Below are 17697 nucleotides of genomic sequence, written 5' to 3' on the forward strand. Positions count from 1 at the left end.
AAATGGGCGTGGTAAGGGCATGTAATGCGAAGGCAAGATAACCGTTGGTTATTAAAGATAACAGAGTGGATCCCTATAGAAGGCAAGCGTGGCAGGGGGCGGCAGAAAGTTAGGTGGGCAGATGAGACCAAGAAGTTTGCGGGGATAAATTTGTGGCAGTTAGCACAGGACTGGGATAATTGAAGATTAATGGTAGAGGCCTTTGCCCAGCAGTGGGCGTAGATAGTCTGATGATGATGTTCATTCCACAGTGAGCGCATTGTGTATATCTTGAATAATCTAAGCTTGCGTTCAGTTTAAATTGCAATTACTCGATAAATGAAGGCCAGTCACCAGCTGTCCTCTTGGTGATGCCCAGCCACTTGGACAAAATTGTCCCTGTCTGAGGAGTGAGTTGAACTAGATGTGACTCAATTAGATGCGACTCAATTGCTGAATGTGATTGAACGCTGTAAAACCAATAAAATAAATGCATTTATTTTATTAGTTATGCTCATGTTCGTGTAACAAAAATCAATAACGCGTGAGAGAAACCAGTTCTACGCACTTACAGATGGCCTCGAGTGTTCATTACCCCAGTAAAATTGACTGACCAATCGCAGCAATGAAGAGGTCAACATAGGCCAGTAACAAGGCAAAGCGTATGACTTGGCTCGAGAAATGTACTCTGCGCATGTACTCTAATGCAATTGTGATGCCACAGCGCTGTCCACATTTTTTTGTCTTGTTGTACGCCTGGCCTTCTTACACGCCAGTGTTGGTATTATAAAGTCAGCGACTGGTCATTCATGTGCATTGTGGGAACGCAGACTCACGGACACTCTAGCTTGTGTAGTTAACAACCAGGCATGGAAGGAAAAACCGACATTACAGTTCTGGTACGAGCTGTTAATTACTTTTTTTTTTCAATTATAAACAATTGCAGTCATTGCGTTGCAAGAAAAAGTATAATATGAAGTTGAGAATTTTTTATGCGATCTCGAATGTCTGAGTTTTCACTCTCCAGACTTGAGCTTTTTTAGGTGGTCTGCCAACGTATTTCTCGAAATTGCATGAAAGAACCCTTATAGTTTTAAGTCGAACGTACTTGGACCTCCAACGTTGCACGCAGGACAAAGTAAAGCGACGTGTCACTTCACCGCTGTTGTGTTTCCAGCACGCGCCCTTTCGGAAATACATGAGCAGAGTCGGTATGAAGGCGCTCTCGTAGAACTTACGGGAGATCCGGGGACTCCCATAAATCCCCTGGCGCCTTCGGGACCCTGGGGACCCCTCTCGCCCGGAAGTCCTGGAGGTCCCGGCTCTCCGGAGCTGCCCTGGTACGGTGGACAACAATGGGGATCAGGCTTAAAAGTAGAAGCTGTTGGCCGAGCTGGCGGGACAGTGTGGAAGGATAAAAGCGCCGCGAACACTCCAAAAAGGGCGCAAACAGGACACAATCAGAATAGATCGGCGCTTCAAGTCAGGCCGTGTGCTATACCCTTGTTTCTTTCCTGATCCGGTTAGAGATTAGGGCAGCAATGCTGGTAAAAGTGAGTGCATGGAGCCAGAAACAACATTTAGCCTGAGCGCAGGTCAGCAGTCTTGAAGGCATAGCAGTAAAACTTTAGCCCGTGCCCAGAAAGGAAACATTGCCACAAGATCTTGACAAACAACTTGCCCCTTATTCTGGTATGAGACAGGCACTCAGCTAACACAAGACGGTGACCCCGAAAGAATTGTAGGGCTCCTAGACGTGGGCAACAAGCGTAGAAGGACGCCTAGCCCTCGTAGGACACTTTATGCGTATTTCATCAAAGCAGAAACGAACCATATAGGCCACTTAGTTCGGCTAATTTTCCTTCAGCGTCGGATGGACTGCCAAAAAAAGAGTCCTTTCATGAGCGCAGCTGAACTTGTTTCTCTTCTGGCCATACTCTGTTTCCTCGCCTTTTTTTGTAATGTTTATCCGTCATTCCAATACCTAAAATCAACATGTCGTTATTTTCCCCCGGATTTACGAATCGCTCCTTAATGAAGCTTCCAACACACAGGCACTTATATTTGGATATGAGACAGTAAAAAAATACACACGAAATAGCGGCAAGATATTAATCAATTTTAAGCGGTAGCAGAAATTTAGCTCTGAGCCACTGAACAGTTATTCAGAACTACAAAATCTAGCCTTACGATTTCGTAAGACAGCTTTGCTTTCGACTGTGTGTCAAATGAAAAATCAAAACCACACATTTACTGCGCTGCAAGTTTGATTAGGTCAGACGTCAGAAATACTGCGAAGACATCATATTTCCATCTATAGCATTCACGTGCATAAACAAAAACAGAGTTGGTCACCTTTTCACCAGACGCTCCTCTTTTGCCGACTCTTCCTCGTTGGCCCCTGTTGCCCTTGAGAAATCGGCAAAGGAAGGAGAAAATATTTTACACAACTTCAGAACTTTAGGAAAGGGCAGTTGTGTATGCCACGTGTTTCCACGATGAATGGCTGTGTGCGGGTGAACTGCGGCGCCGGGTGCATTTAAGCCCACGCCGTAAGTCAGTGCACGACCGGACTCGACTTCACTTCCGTGGGAGGGGAGTCGAGTCGGGCCGGGGTCAGTGCTGGCTAAACACGGCGTGTCTATAGTTCCGCAAAACCATTCTATTAACAAATCAGGAAGTGCCAATTATTAGCGTCAGTCCCAGATTTTAAAAGAAAGTTTGTCAAGCGGCACTTTCACGGGATTCTTTCTCGAGTCCTTCATTTCTTATGATGAAAAAAACAAAAACAAAACAATCCTTCTCTCTTGCTTGTCTGCTATTGCAGACATACTACTTCTCACTCGAAAAACTTGTGGCCACTCTTGAATTGTTGACGTGAGGCTTCTATCTAATATTTACGTGGTACAGCTCGCGTATCAAGACCTTCCACAACCACGCCGATGTCAAAACAATTAGGCGACTCACGTTCGGGAATAGTGCAATCGAATAATGGTAACAGTATTAGCGTGATAAAATGTAATACACGAGGTTGAAAGACGTGGAACTTATCCACTACAGGTCGTCTAATTTCGTTGCAATGAGTTTCTAATTCGCACTGTCGTGGTGGTAGCTCTTGCTGATTTTATAATGGCCCCTGACGATTTTATGACGGTAACAAGCTGAAATGAAATGACGCGAAGTCAACGGTATGAATTCTATATCTTTCTGGTCGGTACTTCTTTTCCATACCCGAGGTCCTATCTGGCCGCGCTCTCCTGGCTGGCCGATGTTTCCCTGGGCGAAAAAAAGATAAGAAAAACACGTGTTACTCGCCAGTGTTTCCAATGGACTCAGCCTTACACCCAGACAGCTTGCCAGGTGGCATCATAAAAATTTAACAACGAAATTTAAATATCTGTATCGATGTAAAAAAACCGAACTTAGAACCAGGAGTTGTTTTCACGCTTTCAATATCCCTTTGTTAAAACATGGCAGCATATGCACAACTGTTCTCACTGCCGATTCACATATATGTCGCGACCCCTGTAAGTATGCCGGATTTACCCGCAAGTCAGCCTGTTTAGCCGGGATTGGATCAGCAACTTTCAAATAAGTCTCTTTTGAGCACGAACACACGTTTCAATTGGTGGAGCAGGTTTATTCCAGTTGAGGATAAGTCCTTTCGGCTGCTCCGGAATGGACATTTTCTAGGCCAAGAAAAGCGCTCGCAGCAGCGAGTACGAAAAGCACAATTGGTGCCCCTTTCGACCATGGTTGCCTACGACGCTGATGCCCAGTATTGCGAATTACGAGGCGGCCAAATTCTGATTGTAAGAGGCTTGCTTTGCGTTCACACTGCGCTTCGCTTTCTGAACTTAATGCGCAAAGGTCGGTTTTGAGTGCGCTGTTGGGGAAGTTTAACACGCTTCATTATTCCGGAAAGCGGTTGGCAGCGGCCAACGCGTGCCAACCACTTTCTATGTAGGTTTGTGCCCGGTGCGCCTGCCGCAAACGTCAGAAGCGGTAAATGTGATAATGGCGAGCCGCCAAGAGTAATGGCGGTACCTGTAAGCGTAGAGTTTCTTAGTACGTACACTCAAGAGGAAACTGCTCCTGGGAATCCATATCGGCGTGGGGTGTTATGGCCTTATGGGAAGATCACAGCTGCTGGTTTGGCATGTCTATAGGATTCTTAAGTGTCTTCTTGGGTTTGCTCTTCACTACGCATTGTTATGTCTACGAGGTAGCCGCTCCGGCCGAAATGGCCAAAACTCGCTTCGCTTCCCTCGCTTCGCTTGGAAACTCGAAATTCACTCATTATTTTTGCATAAGACAGCTGTGCTTCATTATAAGCACATGGGAGGACTAGTGCCGGTGAGCGACCATCAGTACTGTGTACATAAGTACACACCCACAATGCACACACGTTAGTTTGTGGTTTCCCGGTTCCTTTTTGCAGTAGCGGTACATATGTTAACAGCTATCTTGACAGAGCGGGTAATTTGCCGCCACGAAAGTTGCAGCAGACGGTCTGTTGCCAAAACATGAACCACAACTCCGCGAAGGCGATGTTTTCCTAGGTACGCGCATAAAACATTTCTGACATTTTCAAACAATTTATTATTTGAAACGTTTGCAAAATAAGAGCCTTTAATAAGTTTCTCCTAAAATTTATAGAATTGTTAACTACCAGCTTGATCTGCAGAATAGTAAGCATAACCGTTCTGGAAGGCCCTCAGTATAAAGAACACGCTTTATTTCTATTTCTTTAGCTTTAAAACATCGGGTTTTATTTTGTAATTATAAAATTACACACTCCCCTTTGATTTCTGGTGGCATTGTATTGAATTTACGGCCACTAAAACGTTTCAATCCAAGCCAATGATAAATCTAAGGCGAGCGCACGGTACAATGACGACACAGACGGCCCTGACGTGACCCGCTAAGGCGCTAGCGACAGATTCCTCTCTAGTGTACATAGTAAGAAACTTTATGCCTGCAAGCGCATGAGCAGATAAAGACCGTGGAAATGCGCATTCAATAGTTAAACTTCGACTACTCAAGCCCAGGATCACTAATTAAACAAAGCTTTCGTGCGCATTCCGGGGGAGACGATCAGGGCAGTAAAAAAAAATACTTCCATGCCCAATTGGTCCGCAGGAGCAGCGCCGCAATGATGCCAAAGGGGCTCAAAAAAGAAAAAAAGAAGAAACAGTCTCGCTAGACTCCCGCCGCAAGTAGGAAGTGCACACATGGCATATCGGGGCGTGCACCACGCCACTCACGCTGCCAAGTGCAGGTCACAGAAATCACTGCCCCCTTTGGTTGACATTTCTCAACTGAGTGCTTCCCAGTTTTTTTTCACAATGATAAAGCCGGCCTTATTATCCCAACAAAGCGTCGATAGAGCCGCGTGTACATACCCGGTCGCCCTTGTCTCCTTTCTCTCCGGCCTTGCCCTGGAATCCTTTTTCTCCCTGCAGAAATAAATTTTCCAGTTTGGCATATCAAAGGGTTGCGGGTGACTGCTCTGCCAACGTTCAGCAGGACGCAGCGTTCTGTCCTGAGCATCCCTTCCACTGAATAAGCTATCTGCTATCTATGTCTCCAGCAGGACTACTTCTGGCATTCTTTGCAGTCCTTGAGAAAATAAAGCATGAAAACAGTTGAAAGAAATCCCTTTTTTTATACATTCGTATGCTGTATAAAGAAATCAGGGTGCCTCGATATCATAATGTGCTAGGACGCAGGTGACACACAACGAAGAATGTCTCGCCAGGCTTGTGTCGCTATAACGTTTATGAATACCCTGCGAAATTCCGGGTAGCTTTACATTAATGCCGTATTCAGGCAACCTAACATGGCCAACCAAGTACTTTGACTGCTTGCAATAGTTCAAAATCGCGGCTACAGGCGGAATGAGCCAGACTACGCTTTCGGCGGCGTGCGCTCATTCAAGCCATGCTTTGCACAACGCATCTTTCCCGCGTGCCCGTGGGACCAGAGATGGTGAAAACGGGAGAAGTGGGAGAAGCAGGCAGGAAGTTTGCCCCGCGGTCTCAAAGCCGAGCATCAGAACTCCATGCTGTGGCTTATAGCGGAAGTAAACAAAGCATAAACAGTGAGCGCGAAAAAAAATTAGAATCGACGGGGTAAAATATCGCACATGGTGTTTAGGCACGGTGGACCAAAATTACCCGAACTCTCCGACAAACGTAAAAAAACTCGGGCCACTTCTTCTGCTTTGTTTGAATGTTCAAAATGTTGAATGCGTTTCCTTTTCCACGAAAACTCTGAATTCGACACAGGGAAAACACGCTGTATGTTGTAGTATTTGTAGAGGGTGGTGCTCTGGTACGTACTAATGATGTTGTTAACTGCGTACGCGTCGCTAGGGGCGAAATTAAATTACCTTACCTCCTGTTCTAAAAACGCCCATGTAGGCAACGGTGTTTGCACGCGAAACAACTAAAGAATGGTTAGTTCATTCCTAAGGCCACTTTTACGATGCCGCTTCAAGCACGGGTGGTCCTTGGGAGTGTCATATCGTTTTTTATGTATTTATTTATTCCACCAATTTTATCAAAGCCTCACTGGCTGCCGATGCCCGTGCTTATTTGAAATGTCGTTATGGAAGAAACGTATAACCAAAAGTAGAACTTCCCTTAGAGAGTGAAACCTGTGCTACAAGTGCTCTGCATCAGCCTCTGGCCCCGGCGCCTTCTAAATACCAAGAAATGTACGAGAAATATGCAAGTTCCATAGCGAAGAGTGCTGTATAAGTTAAAAGTAACGGTGTTTTTACCTATTGATAAGACTTGTTTTATTTTGCTTTTCAGACCGGACATATGCGTGGACGTCTACGACGAACTTTTAGTTGGTCGATGAACGAGGGGAGATTTTTTTGTAAACCTGGAAAGCTCGACCTCCCGCCTGTGAGAGTATAAAAAGATACTGTAATGTCAACCAATGTGAATTATGCCTCCATGAAAATTAACAACAGATAATCCATGCTTCAAAAGTGGCGAAATACACAAGACCTTTCATCTGGACCGACCGTATTGTGTGTGTGTGTGTGTGTGTGTGTGCGTGTGCGTGTGCGTGTGCGTGTGCGCGCGTGCGCGCGTGCGTGCGTGTGTGTGTGTGCGTGTGTGTGTGTGTGTGTGTGTGTGTGTGTGTGTGTGTGTGTGTGTGTGTGTGCGTGCGCGTGTGCGTGTGCGTGCGCGCGTGCGTGCGTGTGTGCGTGCGTGTGCGCGTGCGTGTGTGTGTGTGAGTTTTTTTTTCAAGCAACTCTGTGTTTTTATTTATCAGAAGTAATGGTTTGGAACTAATTCACAAGGTAACAACGTCAAACGGCGGGCACATTCCTACTATTGAAAAGCAATGCAGTTACTTGACCTTGGGTCCGGACGATCCCGGGTATCCTGGAAAGCCTGGAATCCCCATTTTACCCTGTCGTAGGAGAAAATGCGAGACTTGAATACAGGAATACACTGGAAAGTATTTTTAGTGATATAGACATTTTCGCGGAAGATGGCCTATTGAAAGCAATAAATTTTGTGCCTGGAAGCAAGCGATGCTGTTCTTACTAAGTTTATCAATTAAGCAACACATACACTGTATGGCAAAAATAAAATTAGGCACAAGAAGTAAAAAGGGTCGCTTGCCATTCAAAATTACTTTATTGAGCTGCCACGCGGGCAATAAGGCCCTCATGCAGCTGTCAAGGCATATTTCCTTTTTTTATTTTACTCCGACATTCTTGTGAGCGAACATCCTATAATTAACGATCCATTTGTTCAACCACGCAGGGCGCACATGCTGTACGTATGTACACGATAAATCCACTGTGTATAAGCGGTTTGCTACGAGTCAAATCATAAGGCGTTGTGCTGCTGAGCACGAGGACGCGTTGCATCCCAGCCGCAGCGGCAGTTTTTCTGATCAAGGCAAAAAATGAAAACGCTCGTGTGTCCAGGTTTCGGTCGGTGCACCTTAAGAATCTCCATGTGGTTTACATTATTCCGTAGCCCTCCACTACAGCGTGCCCCCTAGACCAACTGCAGCATTTTTGCGCAATCGCCCGCAGACACTCACCCCCAATAAATTTGAGGGTGAGAGGCTTGGCTTGTGTGATGGCGAAGTTTAAGGTACCATAATAGTGTAGGTACATTGCGCTAATTAGTGGCATTCGTTAGAATTCAAGCACGATATGAAGTCACTTGACTGATACCATAAGCAATTTTGAGACTATAACTAATCATTGGTTTTAATGTGCTAATTAATTAAACGTCATAATTAACACCGTCAGCTCAACCAAAAACCTTCGATTAAACTGGAATGATGTCAATGTTGGCGCAATAGATGATGTCACGCATAGCCATTACTTCACTGGTAGCATCGCAATCGAAACCGATGTCTGTGAAATCACTTCCTGTGAGAATATAAATATAGAGCCTTACTTCAAAGTTCCCGCCTGAACTTCGGCATTTTCTTTTTTTTTTTTTTTGTCAAGCGTTTACATAACCTTCTAGTGGTACCATGCACTATTACCTGCGCTTTTCAGATATTTGGTTTATACTGCGGGTCTGGTTAAGTTTTCTTTGAGCTTCTCACTTCGGCGGCTACATTGACGGTAAGTGCCCCGTATCAGTACAATTTACTACTAAATAAAATAATGTATAGATAGCATGTCACCAGCTTTTACTCCTGGTTTCCCCTGTCGCTCTAGAAATGTGGTAGTTAATAAACATACAGTCATTCATCCGCTGGTCTGTTCCTTCCTTCCTAAATCCCCAGTACCACTCCTCAATTCAAACACGCTATGCGTCTGAAATATCTACTGCTCTTCTTGGATTAAGTACTTCGCCGCATAGTCCGCAAAAACCACGCCATTTGAGTGCCGCTACCTGATTACAAGAAAAAGCCGACGAACCTTTTCCCCTGGTGCTCCCGGCGGGCCTTTCTCGCCCCGTGGTCCTTCGAAACCCTGCATGAATTCCCGGAAACATCCGAACATGAGCAGTTCGCAGGAACATCAAAGTTCGTCTGCAACCAACTCAGGCACGCAAGTCTCAGTAGCATCAGTACGGGACCACTGTTTGCAACGCTAAAACCTCAAGTTCGGCATTTTTTCGAAAAAGCGGCGTTGTTGTCCGGAGCAGAAAATGGTCGCCGCTGTAAAAAGTAAAAAAAAAAAAAAACACTTAGAAAATGTCGGAATTTGGGCCAAAGTGCGTAGGCGGATTAATTTCAATGAATGAGATCAATTAGTTTGAAGAGAAAACAGGGTACATTGGAGTTCACATAAGAATAGAATCCGGTCTTCAGAGTAGGAGCCGAATCTCTTACCACCACACTACATCAGCACATTGCCATAGGTGGAACAAAAGTTGGCCTAGTGCTCGCGGCGCTGACGTCATATCGCGTGACAGATGAACGTGACGGCACGTGAGCAGGACAGATTCACCCAAGCCACGGAGAACTCTGCTTCTGGGGAAGCTGTAACGAGAAGTGTCGTCAGTCTACCACTCGAAGCAAGTTGCGCCAAATGACGAAGAAACGTAAGGTCAGAAAGAGACGCACACATCTACTAGCAGTGAAGACGTTTTTTTATAAGTATCCCCAAGGGAAACCATAATGAGTTTGGTTTGCTTTGAAAACACGTCAACAGAAGTAGGTGCCCCGCTCGAGGAGTGTTCGTTTTCCTAATGTGTGAAGCTATTCATAATGAACCTACATTCTGTGAATGAATGCGGGCGTCATAATTATCTTTACTCTTACACTGGCGTTACGGGGGGGAGCTGAAGTTTATTTCACATGTTTCGATTCGATTCGCGATTCACGTTGCCGAAAACAGCATGAGCTACTACATGACAAAGGAATGATTATAGTTGGTGTAAAACGACATCGACATAACCTCGTCGTCCTTCATCTCACACTGCGCTTGTTTCCACTAATGAAAAAAAAGCAATGGTGACGTCACCACAGCATGCACCGCTGCCGCTTTTTTTCTACTATGTAAAGCTCCGGCTTAAACCAGAAATAACATCATTTTGCTGTCAGTGAATGGCGATTTTGTTAAACATATTTTTTATAGTGCATTGTTTTTATATGGTAATACATAAGGAATAAGGAGCGGTAGAAACTGACCAGGGAACGAGCGTGTGAAATAATGTTAGGTTGCAAGTTAAGGCAATGCCTTTTTAGATGCAAAGCATCTTGTGCTCGGGGCTATGTCCGTTGTCCGTTTTCCATTGTACGTTGTCCGTTGGCGTCCGCACCTCTCCTCCTCATCCCCCTCTCCACGCCAGCTGTGTGATAATACGCTTCTCACTCCGTCCTCCTTTCCACGCCAGCTGCGCGATAGCGCACTACTCCCTCCGTCCTCCTCTCCACGCCAGCTGTGCGATAGCGCGCTACTCACTCCGTCCTCCTCTCCACGCCAGCTGCGCGATAGCGCGCGCATGCGCGCCTCTTCCTCCGTCCTCCTTTCTACGCCAGCGCTATATATAACCGCGTGCACTGCCGCTGCCTCAGTTGCTTCGTCGGATGAGTCTCGCTCCGGCGTCTGATGAGTACCGACAGTCCTGCTAGCGGATTGGCTGACACAAGTTGAGCCAGCATCAGCCAACCAGTTAACAGAGCCGTTTGTCTGAGGGGAACCCTGAGGTGATGCGAAGCATCGCGGAGTTTCCAACAACGTTCACGCGATGTGGGTAACCAACGCAAGTGAAAATAAAGGGAACTCCGTGATGCTTCGCATCACCTCAGGGTTCCCCTCGGGAAGATGGTGTCATTTTTTTGCAAAGCGTTTGCTTCGCTTTGTCATGGCTTTTTTTTTCTTTATTCTTTATAACAGGCATATTTCTTGTTTTTATATACGAACTTGTTAAACCCGTATTCTCTCTAGTTCCCTACTTGTAAAGACAAGCTGCCCGACCCACCGACAATCAGCACCAAGACTTGAAACGTGGAGAGCAATTCTTTAACTGACATAGAGGTATATATACTAAAACGGGATCTTTCGAAATTGTGACCCTAGCGCATGAAAAAGGCTGAAACCAGTTTTCACAGATCCCTCAATAGGTCTTAGGCCCGCGAAGTTACTGCATTGGTGGTTTCAGCGTTTAAAAATTATCGCAGAAATGAGTAAACTTGAAATTGAGGATTTTTAAAATGTTTTCTTCTTGCCGAGAAGAACTAAATAACATATGGGTTCACCTGGGTTGACCCTGTTTTAATAAACCATTGCCAGATTCTTTACGCCCATGGAGTTATCGGCTTGATATTCTACGTCTAAAAGTGTCTGAAAAGAAATTTTAGGATTAAAGGCAATTATTACTAACAGAAAATTAATGGAGCTGGCAATAACACATAAAAAGAGGAAATTGTTAATTCCTTCTTAAATAGAACTTACAATAGCGATGCTGTAACATTAATCGAGCATAATGGTATTGAGTACAACAACTTTCTCGACATTGCCAATGTTTTCAACACTGTCTTTCTCTGTAACCAGCCTAACCAAGCTGCACCGCATGAATCTGCATTCCATCGATTACCCCACTGCTTCTTTTTGTTTCCAGCAACTCCAGCAGAAATACTAAGTGTCATACAAAATACCAGCGCTGTACTTGGCAGCATTCACCCCAATCACATCAAAATAATTTCCCGCCTTATCTCTGATGTGTTCTGTCACATTCTTAATTTTATGTTCAAACATAGTGCATTTCCGATAGAACTTAAGCAAAGGGAAAATAATACCAATCTGTAAAAAAGGTAACCGAAACTTTCTGCTTAGTAAAGGCGTTGAAAAATTATTTCTTCTGCGACCTACTAGTTACCTCAATGAATTTGATATTATCTCCCCTTGCCAGTACGGCTTTCGACAAGGCTATTCAATTCAACTAACTTCCCACTAGTTTCGTGTACTGATCAAATTAAAGCAATAATTGACAATTGATGTTACGCAGGTCCTATTTTTTATAATTGTAACAAAATCTTTTGATACCATCAACCATATCGTTCTTTTGAAAAAGTTAGAAACCATTGGCGTAACAGGACCACCTTTGCAATTAGCGCAAAGCTATTTGTGTGATAGCCCACAGATAAGTCTGAGACTCTGAGGTCACCTCCATTTCCGGAGTTTACTATAATCCCGCTGCTACAAACAGAGTTGTGCCTCAAAGCTCTATACTAGGACCACTGTTATTTTTAATTTAGATAAATGATTTACCTATAATTGCCTTTCTTCTTCAAAGTGCCTTTTCTACGCCAACGACACGACGATTTTCCCTTCGGGCAAAAGTATGATGACTTTACTGACAAAATTAAACACTGACTTGAATAATGTAGTTAATTGGTGTCATAACCATGTCATACCATAACCATAATCATAACCATAATTGGTATCATCGAAAACTAAATTCGTCGTATTTCAGTCAGGTCAACGAAACACAACTTCATGTCCTTCAATTTACATTGCACAGCACCCTGTAACAGCAACCAACAGCTCAACATTTCTAGGTGTCCTGTTAGACTCTAACTTAATCTATGATCTTCATGCTACTTAGATAAAAAGAAAATGGCATATGGTATACGCGTAATCATCAAAGCCCGACCATATTTCATTCGTCAAACACTCGCCACGCTTTATTGTTCCATTGTTCACTCTCATGTTACTTATTTCATCAGTTCTTGGGGCAACACATACAAAAGTCGTCTCACGTCAGTTTAAACAATCCAGAATCAAGCGCTTAGTCCGTACCATGCTCAGGGCAAGCCTTTACTGAAAAAACTGTGGTTGATTCCTCTGTCGTAGGAATCGGTAAAACACGAAAGTGAAACGTGCCGCGAAATCTGCAGCTGAGCCTGATTTGTGGGTCGGCGCTGTCTTGTGGGCGTGCTTGGCGAGCGACGTCCTGCTGGCGGGTCACTTCGGCAAAGGTGTACTCGCGTCATTTCCGTGACGGATATGACGTCAGTAAAATCTTGGTGTATCTCGGCACAAAACACTTTCGTGTTAAAATATAAAACCCGAAAACGAACAACCCTAAGTATAACGTACTCTTTAGTACTAAAGGTTGCTTCTCCACAAGAGGACCTTGTGTGCAGGGGTGCACCCTTTACAGGCCACTTACTTAGTTGTACTGGCGTCATATCCGTCACGGATATGACGCCAGTGAAATCTTTGTGTATTCCGGAATAAAACACTTTCGTGTTAAAATTTCTAAATTTTGACAGTTGCGAATCCCGCCAGGTATAGCCTTTGTATCTGCTCCGACTTCGGGATTCAGAAGGACTTAATTCTTCGAGCCCGGAGAGGAGCAGAAGAGTCTGGGGCCCTGGAAGGAGGGCACCACCACTAAGACAATCGCACCACCTCCTTTTTTCCTAATAATAAACGTTTCATCTCTCTCTCTCTCTCTCTCTCTCTCTCTCTCTCTCTCTCTCTCTCTCTCTCTCTCTCTCTCTCCCTCTCTCTCTCTCTCTCTCTCTCTCTCTCTCTCTCTCTCTCTCTCTCTCTCTCTCTCTCTCTCTCTCTCCTCTTTCGAGCTATAATAACTTACTTACCCCGGTCATTTTTCACGCCTCATCCCTTTCCAACCACAACTAACGAGATTTTGACCAATGGTAATTTATTCCTGCCTAAATTTCGAACTAATTACGGTAAGCAAACGGCACATTTATTTGCATTCACCCTTTGCAATGCACTTCCGAAGAAAATTAAGGAACTGAAAGCACTGCATTCTTCCAAAATTGCTTTGAAATCCCATTCATCAAACATAATTCATTACTTTTGGTAATATTTATTGTTTTGAGAAGGATACGAACATCACTGAGATTAAGAAAAGCTATTCAAATTATACACTTCTATTTCTGCTCATTTTCATATCGAAATAAAGTGTTTGTACTCTTTCTGTGCTCTACATATAGTATTAATTGATACTAATTGTTTCGTTCTTTATTTTTGTAGATATTTGTACTTGAGTGCTTTTATTATATTTATATCCATGTTCCCTCGCATTTTGCGGAACATAATATCTGCAATCTTGCAAATAAAAACGTAATTGTCTAGCTCTTTACGCTAGAAACACCCTTTTACTGGAATTCCTTGTTTGCTGCACTTCATGAAATCACGTATATCTACTTTTATTAGAAAGCCCGTTGCAGAGTGTGACTTTGGAGCCTTTTTTTTTGCATATCCTAACCATGTACTCGACCTTCTGTTTACAATAAAATCTTTGACTCTCTTGGAAAAAAAGAAGTCTGAGGCACAAGGGTGACTAGCGCTACCCACCAAACTTCATCGCGTAGTCTTTTTTGTTGCATTCAACTAATTGAGTACCCCATTCTAACGCGCTTCTCCTTCTAAAAAGTGCGCGTGAAGCCCGGTAAAACTGCTAGTAATTTTATCAACCATAGCAAATGAATTCACCGGCTCGCCTCCACTTCTAGAAAAATTAAAGCCAGTAGTAGGGCCTAATCAATGATGTTCCCTTATTTATTTCTATTGGTACCCTGGATATTCAGTGGCCTTTATTGTATCTTTTTAAGTCCCACTGGCCGAGGCCAAAAACTGTGTAAAGAAAACCGCAAATTTCCAGCCGCTGTGCTGCAGTGGCTATATGCGCTGCGCTGTTCCACATAAGTTTCGGGGTTCGGTTCGCGGCTACGGTGGACGTATGTTTTCTGTAGGTGAAATACCAAAACAACCGTGCATGGGATATTCGGGCGCACGTTATATAGATCCCCACTTCTGTGGCGCTCCACTACGACATACCTCGTAATCCAGGAGAAGTTCGCGCCCGTGAAACCAAACTACCTTGTGTCTTGAAAATTGTACAGGTCAGAACATAAAAAGAACTCGATACCGGAGGCCTACCGACCTATGGGGTGTCGGTAGACTTCAGACGGGGTTTATTCCTCATGCGGCCTCATGTGATTGGCTGCGCGCGCGAAAACGCCACGCAAAATGGCCCGTGAAGCCAATCCCGCGAAACCACATAAGAAATCAACCCCACCGCAAGTTTTCCGGCACCCCATAAGTTTTGCCCCCTGCTGTGAACATGCGTTAGCTTTGTTGACCATTCCTCTGCAGTCGTTCAAAAACTGGCGGGCTGTACGACTCACCTTTGGTCCTTCCGGACCCTCTATTCCTTGGCCACCTTCCGTTCCCGGAGGCCCCGCATCACCCGAGAGCCCGTGGTCGCCTTTCTGGCCGTCTGCTCCAGGCGCGCCCTGCAACATCGAGCACACATCTGTGCTGGGCGACGGGTTACTTCTAAAGCGTCGGTATTTATGTACTCACATCCACAGCGACAAACTTATCGTCTTCCCTTGGTAACAAGTGCTTGCCGACTTCAGAGGCGCGTCAGAATAAAAAAAATTAAAGCCGTTCCACTCAATCTGAAAGCTGTCGGAAGCGCAGAGCAGTGATTCGCCATAATGGGCTGTAGAGCCGTTATCCGCTCACTGCTACCACCCAACGCAGTTCAAACTTCCCGCCTTTGCAATGCTCGCGCGCCCCCTGCATGAAACTGCGCCAGCGGGAGTTCTGTTCGTTTTGGGCTTGCTTTCCCTCCCGCACGTCCCGGCGTTGCACTGCCACTTTTTTTCGCTTGCTATCGTAAAAACCAATCCAACGAGCGTTCCTAACTAGATGAACGCGGGCGCTGCAAGTTAATTGCGGATGTTTTGCCTCAAATGTACCTACAGTTTTCTTTGCGCTAAACAACGGGGAGATGTGTGACAAGCGCCAGCGGTTCACGAGTTTCGAACGCTTATGACTATAAAAACCGCTTTGCTTTCGAAGCCTCTGGGTTGCTCCGCAACGACAGCCGCTGCGACGGAACGCCGTCTGGCTCTACTTGGGTCCAGCGAGCGAGCTACGATGACAAGGCGAGCCCTTAAAGTGCTCGGCACTTAATAGAGAGCGCCGCTTAAATGGCAAGTCCGGTGTGTCTGTCGTATCCTTATCACGGAAGAGGCGCCGAGTAAAGACGTTTATGCCACCCGAGTTCCATGCTTGTCTGAAGGAGAACTTTTGGACCGTAAGCACAAGTTTGTCGAGGCGCTTCAACAGAAAAGTGACAGAACTCCGAGCGACTAAATGTCTTCGGCACTTCACTTCCATTCTCTCAAAATTGCTCCCCGAATGCAAGCGCTGATTCCCTCTTGCATCAGAACGGCGGGACGAGCAGCCAGTGAATATGCGTCGGATCTTCGTTGACGCTTAGTATAGGATACCACTGCCGGAATCGAAACACTTATTAACAGGGGCTACGCGCACTAAATTTCGTAAACATAGAAACAATGAACCCAACATGAGTTCAGAGACGGCGATCTCACCCTGAGGCAAACCACCAAATAATAGCATAGTTACGGCTGGTAATAGTACCATGTAACTTTCAAAGCGATGCAACGTATTCAAATCAGCACGTTCGCTTTTATAGTGATTTTGCGCAATACCTACGCAATTTATATTTGTTGTTTTACAGCAGCAGCTGTAATTCCAGGCTACTAACGCGCATGTTCTGCCAGAAATATTAAATCTTCCCGAATATGCTAAATTACACTTACCGCTTTATGTATTTTACGTAACCAATTGCACGCGCAAAGCAAAATCATTTCAATGCTAACCGCTGCCTTCATTTATGGGGAATTCAAAGCATTCATTACGGGAAATTCCCATGCGCGACGCTTACATATATGTAAGTGAAGTGTAAAATCTTTCTTACAAATATGAAAGTACCATTTTGCACTTACTGCTACCGTGATGCATGCTTTCATTACCAAACAATTTGGCATTTCGGATAATTCCAGGCATATTCCAAAATTTATAATTCATGTAGACTCCCCATTACCAATTCAAAATATAGAAGAAAAGGTCGTAACATTTTAAAGTTATTGCCATGACTTATGCTTGTTTGGGGCAATTTTAGGCACATTCTGAAGATTTTACACCCGTTTTTATACCACATTGTATGCAAAAGGAGCGAAGAGTCAGCGCTTTGCTTTTCGGTGGGGCTGCCCCAAGAACACGCGCGCGTCGAAGGACGTCGAAAGCATCGTCTGCGCTTCCCTTACAGGTATAGCACTGAAGTTCTTCTTATCAGTGCCTTTTGATCTGGCATTTTTTAAACATTTTCGCTAGAAAGGTGTCCTGTACTAGTAAACGGAAAGGTAATGCTCTCAGTTACAGCGTGAAATTACAAATTCATGGCACAACCTCTGGCATCGTGGCATCGAAAAATGACATACCTTGTCTCCCTTGTCTCCCTGCGGCCCGCGGGGACCGTCATCTCCCTGCATTGCAAAGCGCACACATGAACATCGTTATATATATATATATATATATATATATATATTGTAAGGAAATGAGGGGCTCGTTGAGGAAATACAGACAGATAGGTCGGCAGTCTACAACGCCAAAGGAGGCATAGGGGTGTGGTTAGGCTCTTTATTTACTACGGTTAATGAAGTTAACATTTTTTTAATATACGGAAGAAAGAAAGGAAGAAAAACACGCGCCCAGAGTGGGGACCAAACCCGCGTATATATATATATATATATATATATATATACCCACAAACCGTGCTTCAGGCTTGTTTCAGAGCAACGACTAGTTAGAACTTTTTATAAGCCTGGACTCGGACTCTATCCAGCGCAAAATAACATTGCGAGGCTAAAAAAAGAACGGTCGTGACATTAGAAACGGTCGTATCGGTCCAGGCT

The 17697-nt window shown here is 44.7% G+C and overlaps 1 protein-coding gene across 1 annotated transcript in view; it reads right to left on the minus strand.

Moving 5' to 3' along the window:
* The window catches only part of LOC144158586 (uncharacterized), a 184425-nt gene that overhangs the window by 104060 nt on the left and 62668 nt on the right, over positions 1-17697 (minus strand). The window contains exons 24-31 of the mRNA XM_077689573.1: positions 17224-17268; positions 15094-15201; positions 8897-8950; positions 7360-7413; positions 5385-5438; positions 3211-3255; positions 2335-2388; positions 1218-1316 (exon numbers count right to left, since the gene is read on the minus strand). Coding sequence (XP_077545699.1) covers positions 1218-1316; positions 2335-2388; positions 3211-3255; positions 5385-5438; positions 7360-7413; positions 8897-8950; positions 15094-15201; positions 17224-17268 — 513 coding nt within the window. The remainder of the gene's footprint in view (positions 1-1217; positions 1317-2334; positions 2389-3210; positions 3256-5384; positions 5439-7359; positions 7414-8896; positions 8951-15093; positions 15202-17223; positions 17269-17697) is intronic.

Source organism: Haemaphysalis longicornis, unplaced genomic scaffold, assembly GCF_048455015.1.
Source record: "Haemaphysalis longicornis isolate Haplotype H1 unplaced genomic scaffold, Haemaphysalis longicornis Haplotype H1 scaffold_1, whole genome shotgun sequence".
Taxonomy (NCBI): domain Eukaryota; kingdom Metazoa; phylum Arthropoda; class Arachnida; order Ixodida; family Ixodidae; genus Haemaphysalis; species Haemaphysalis longicornis.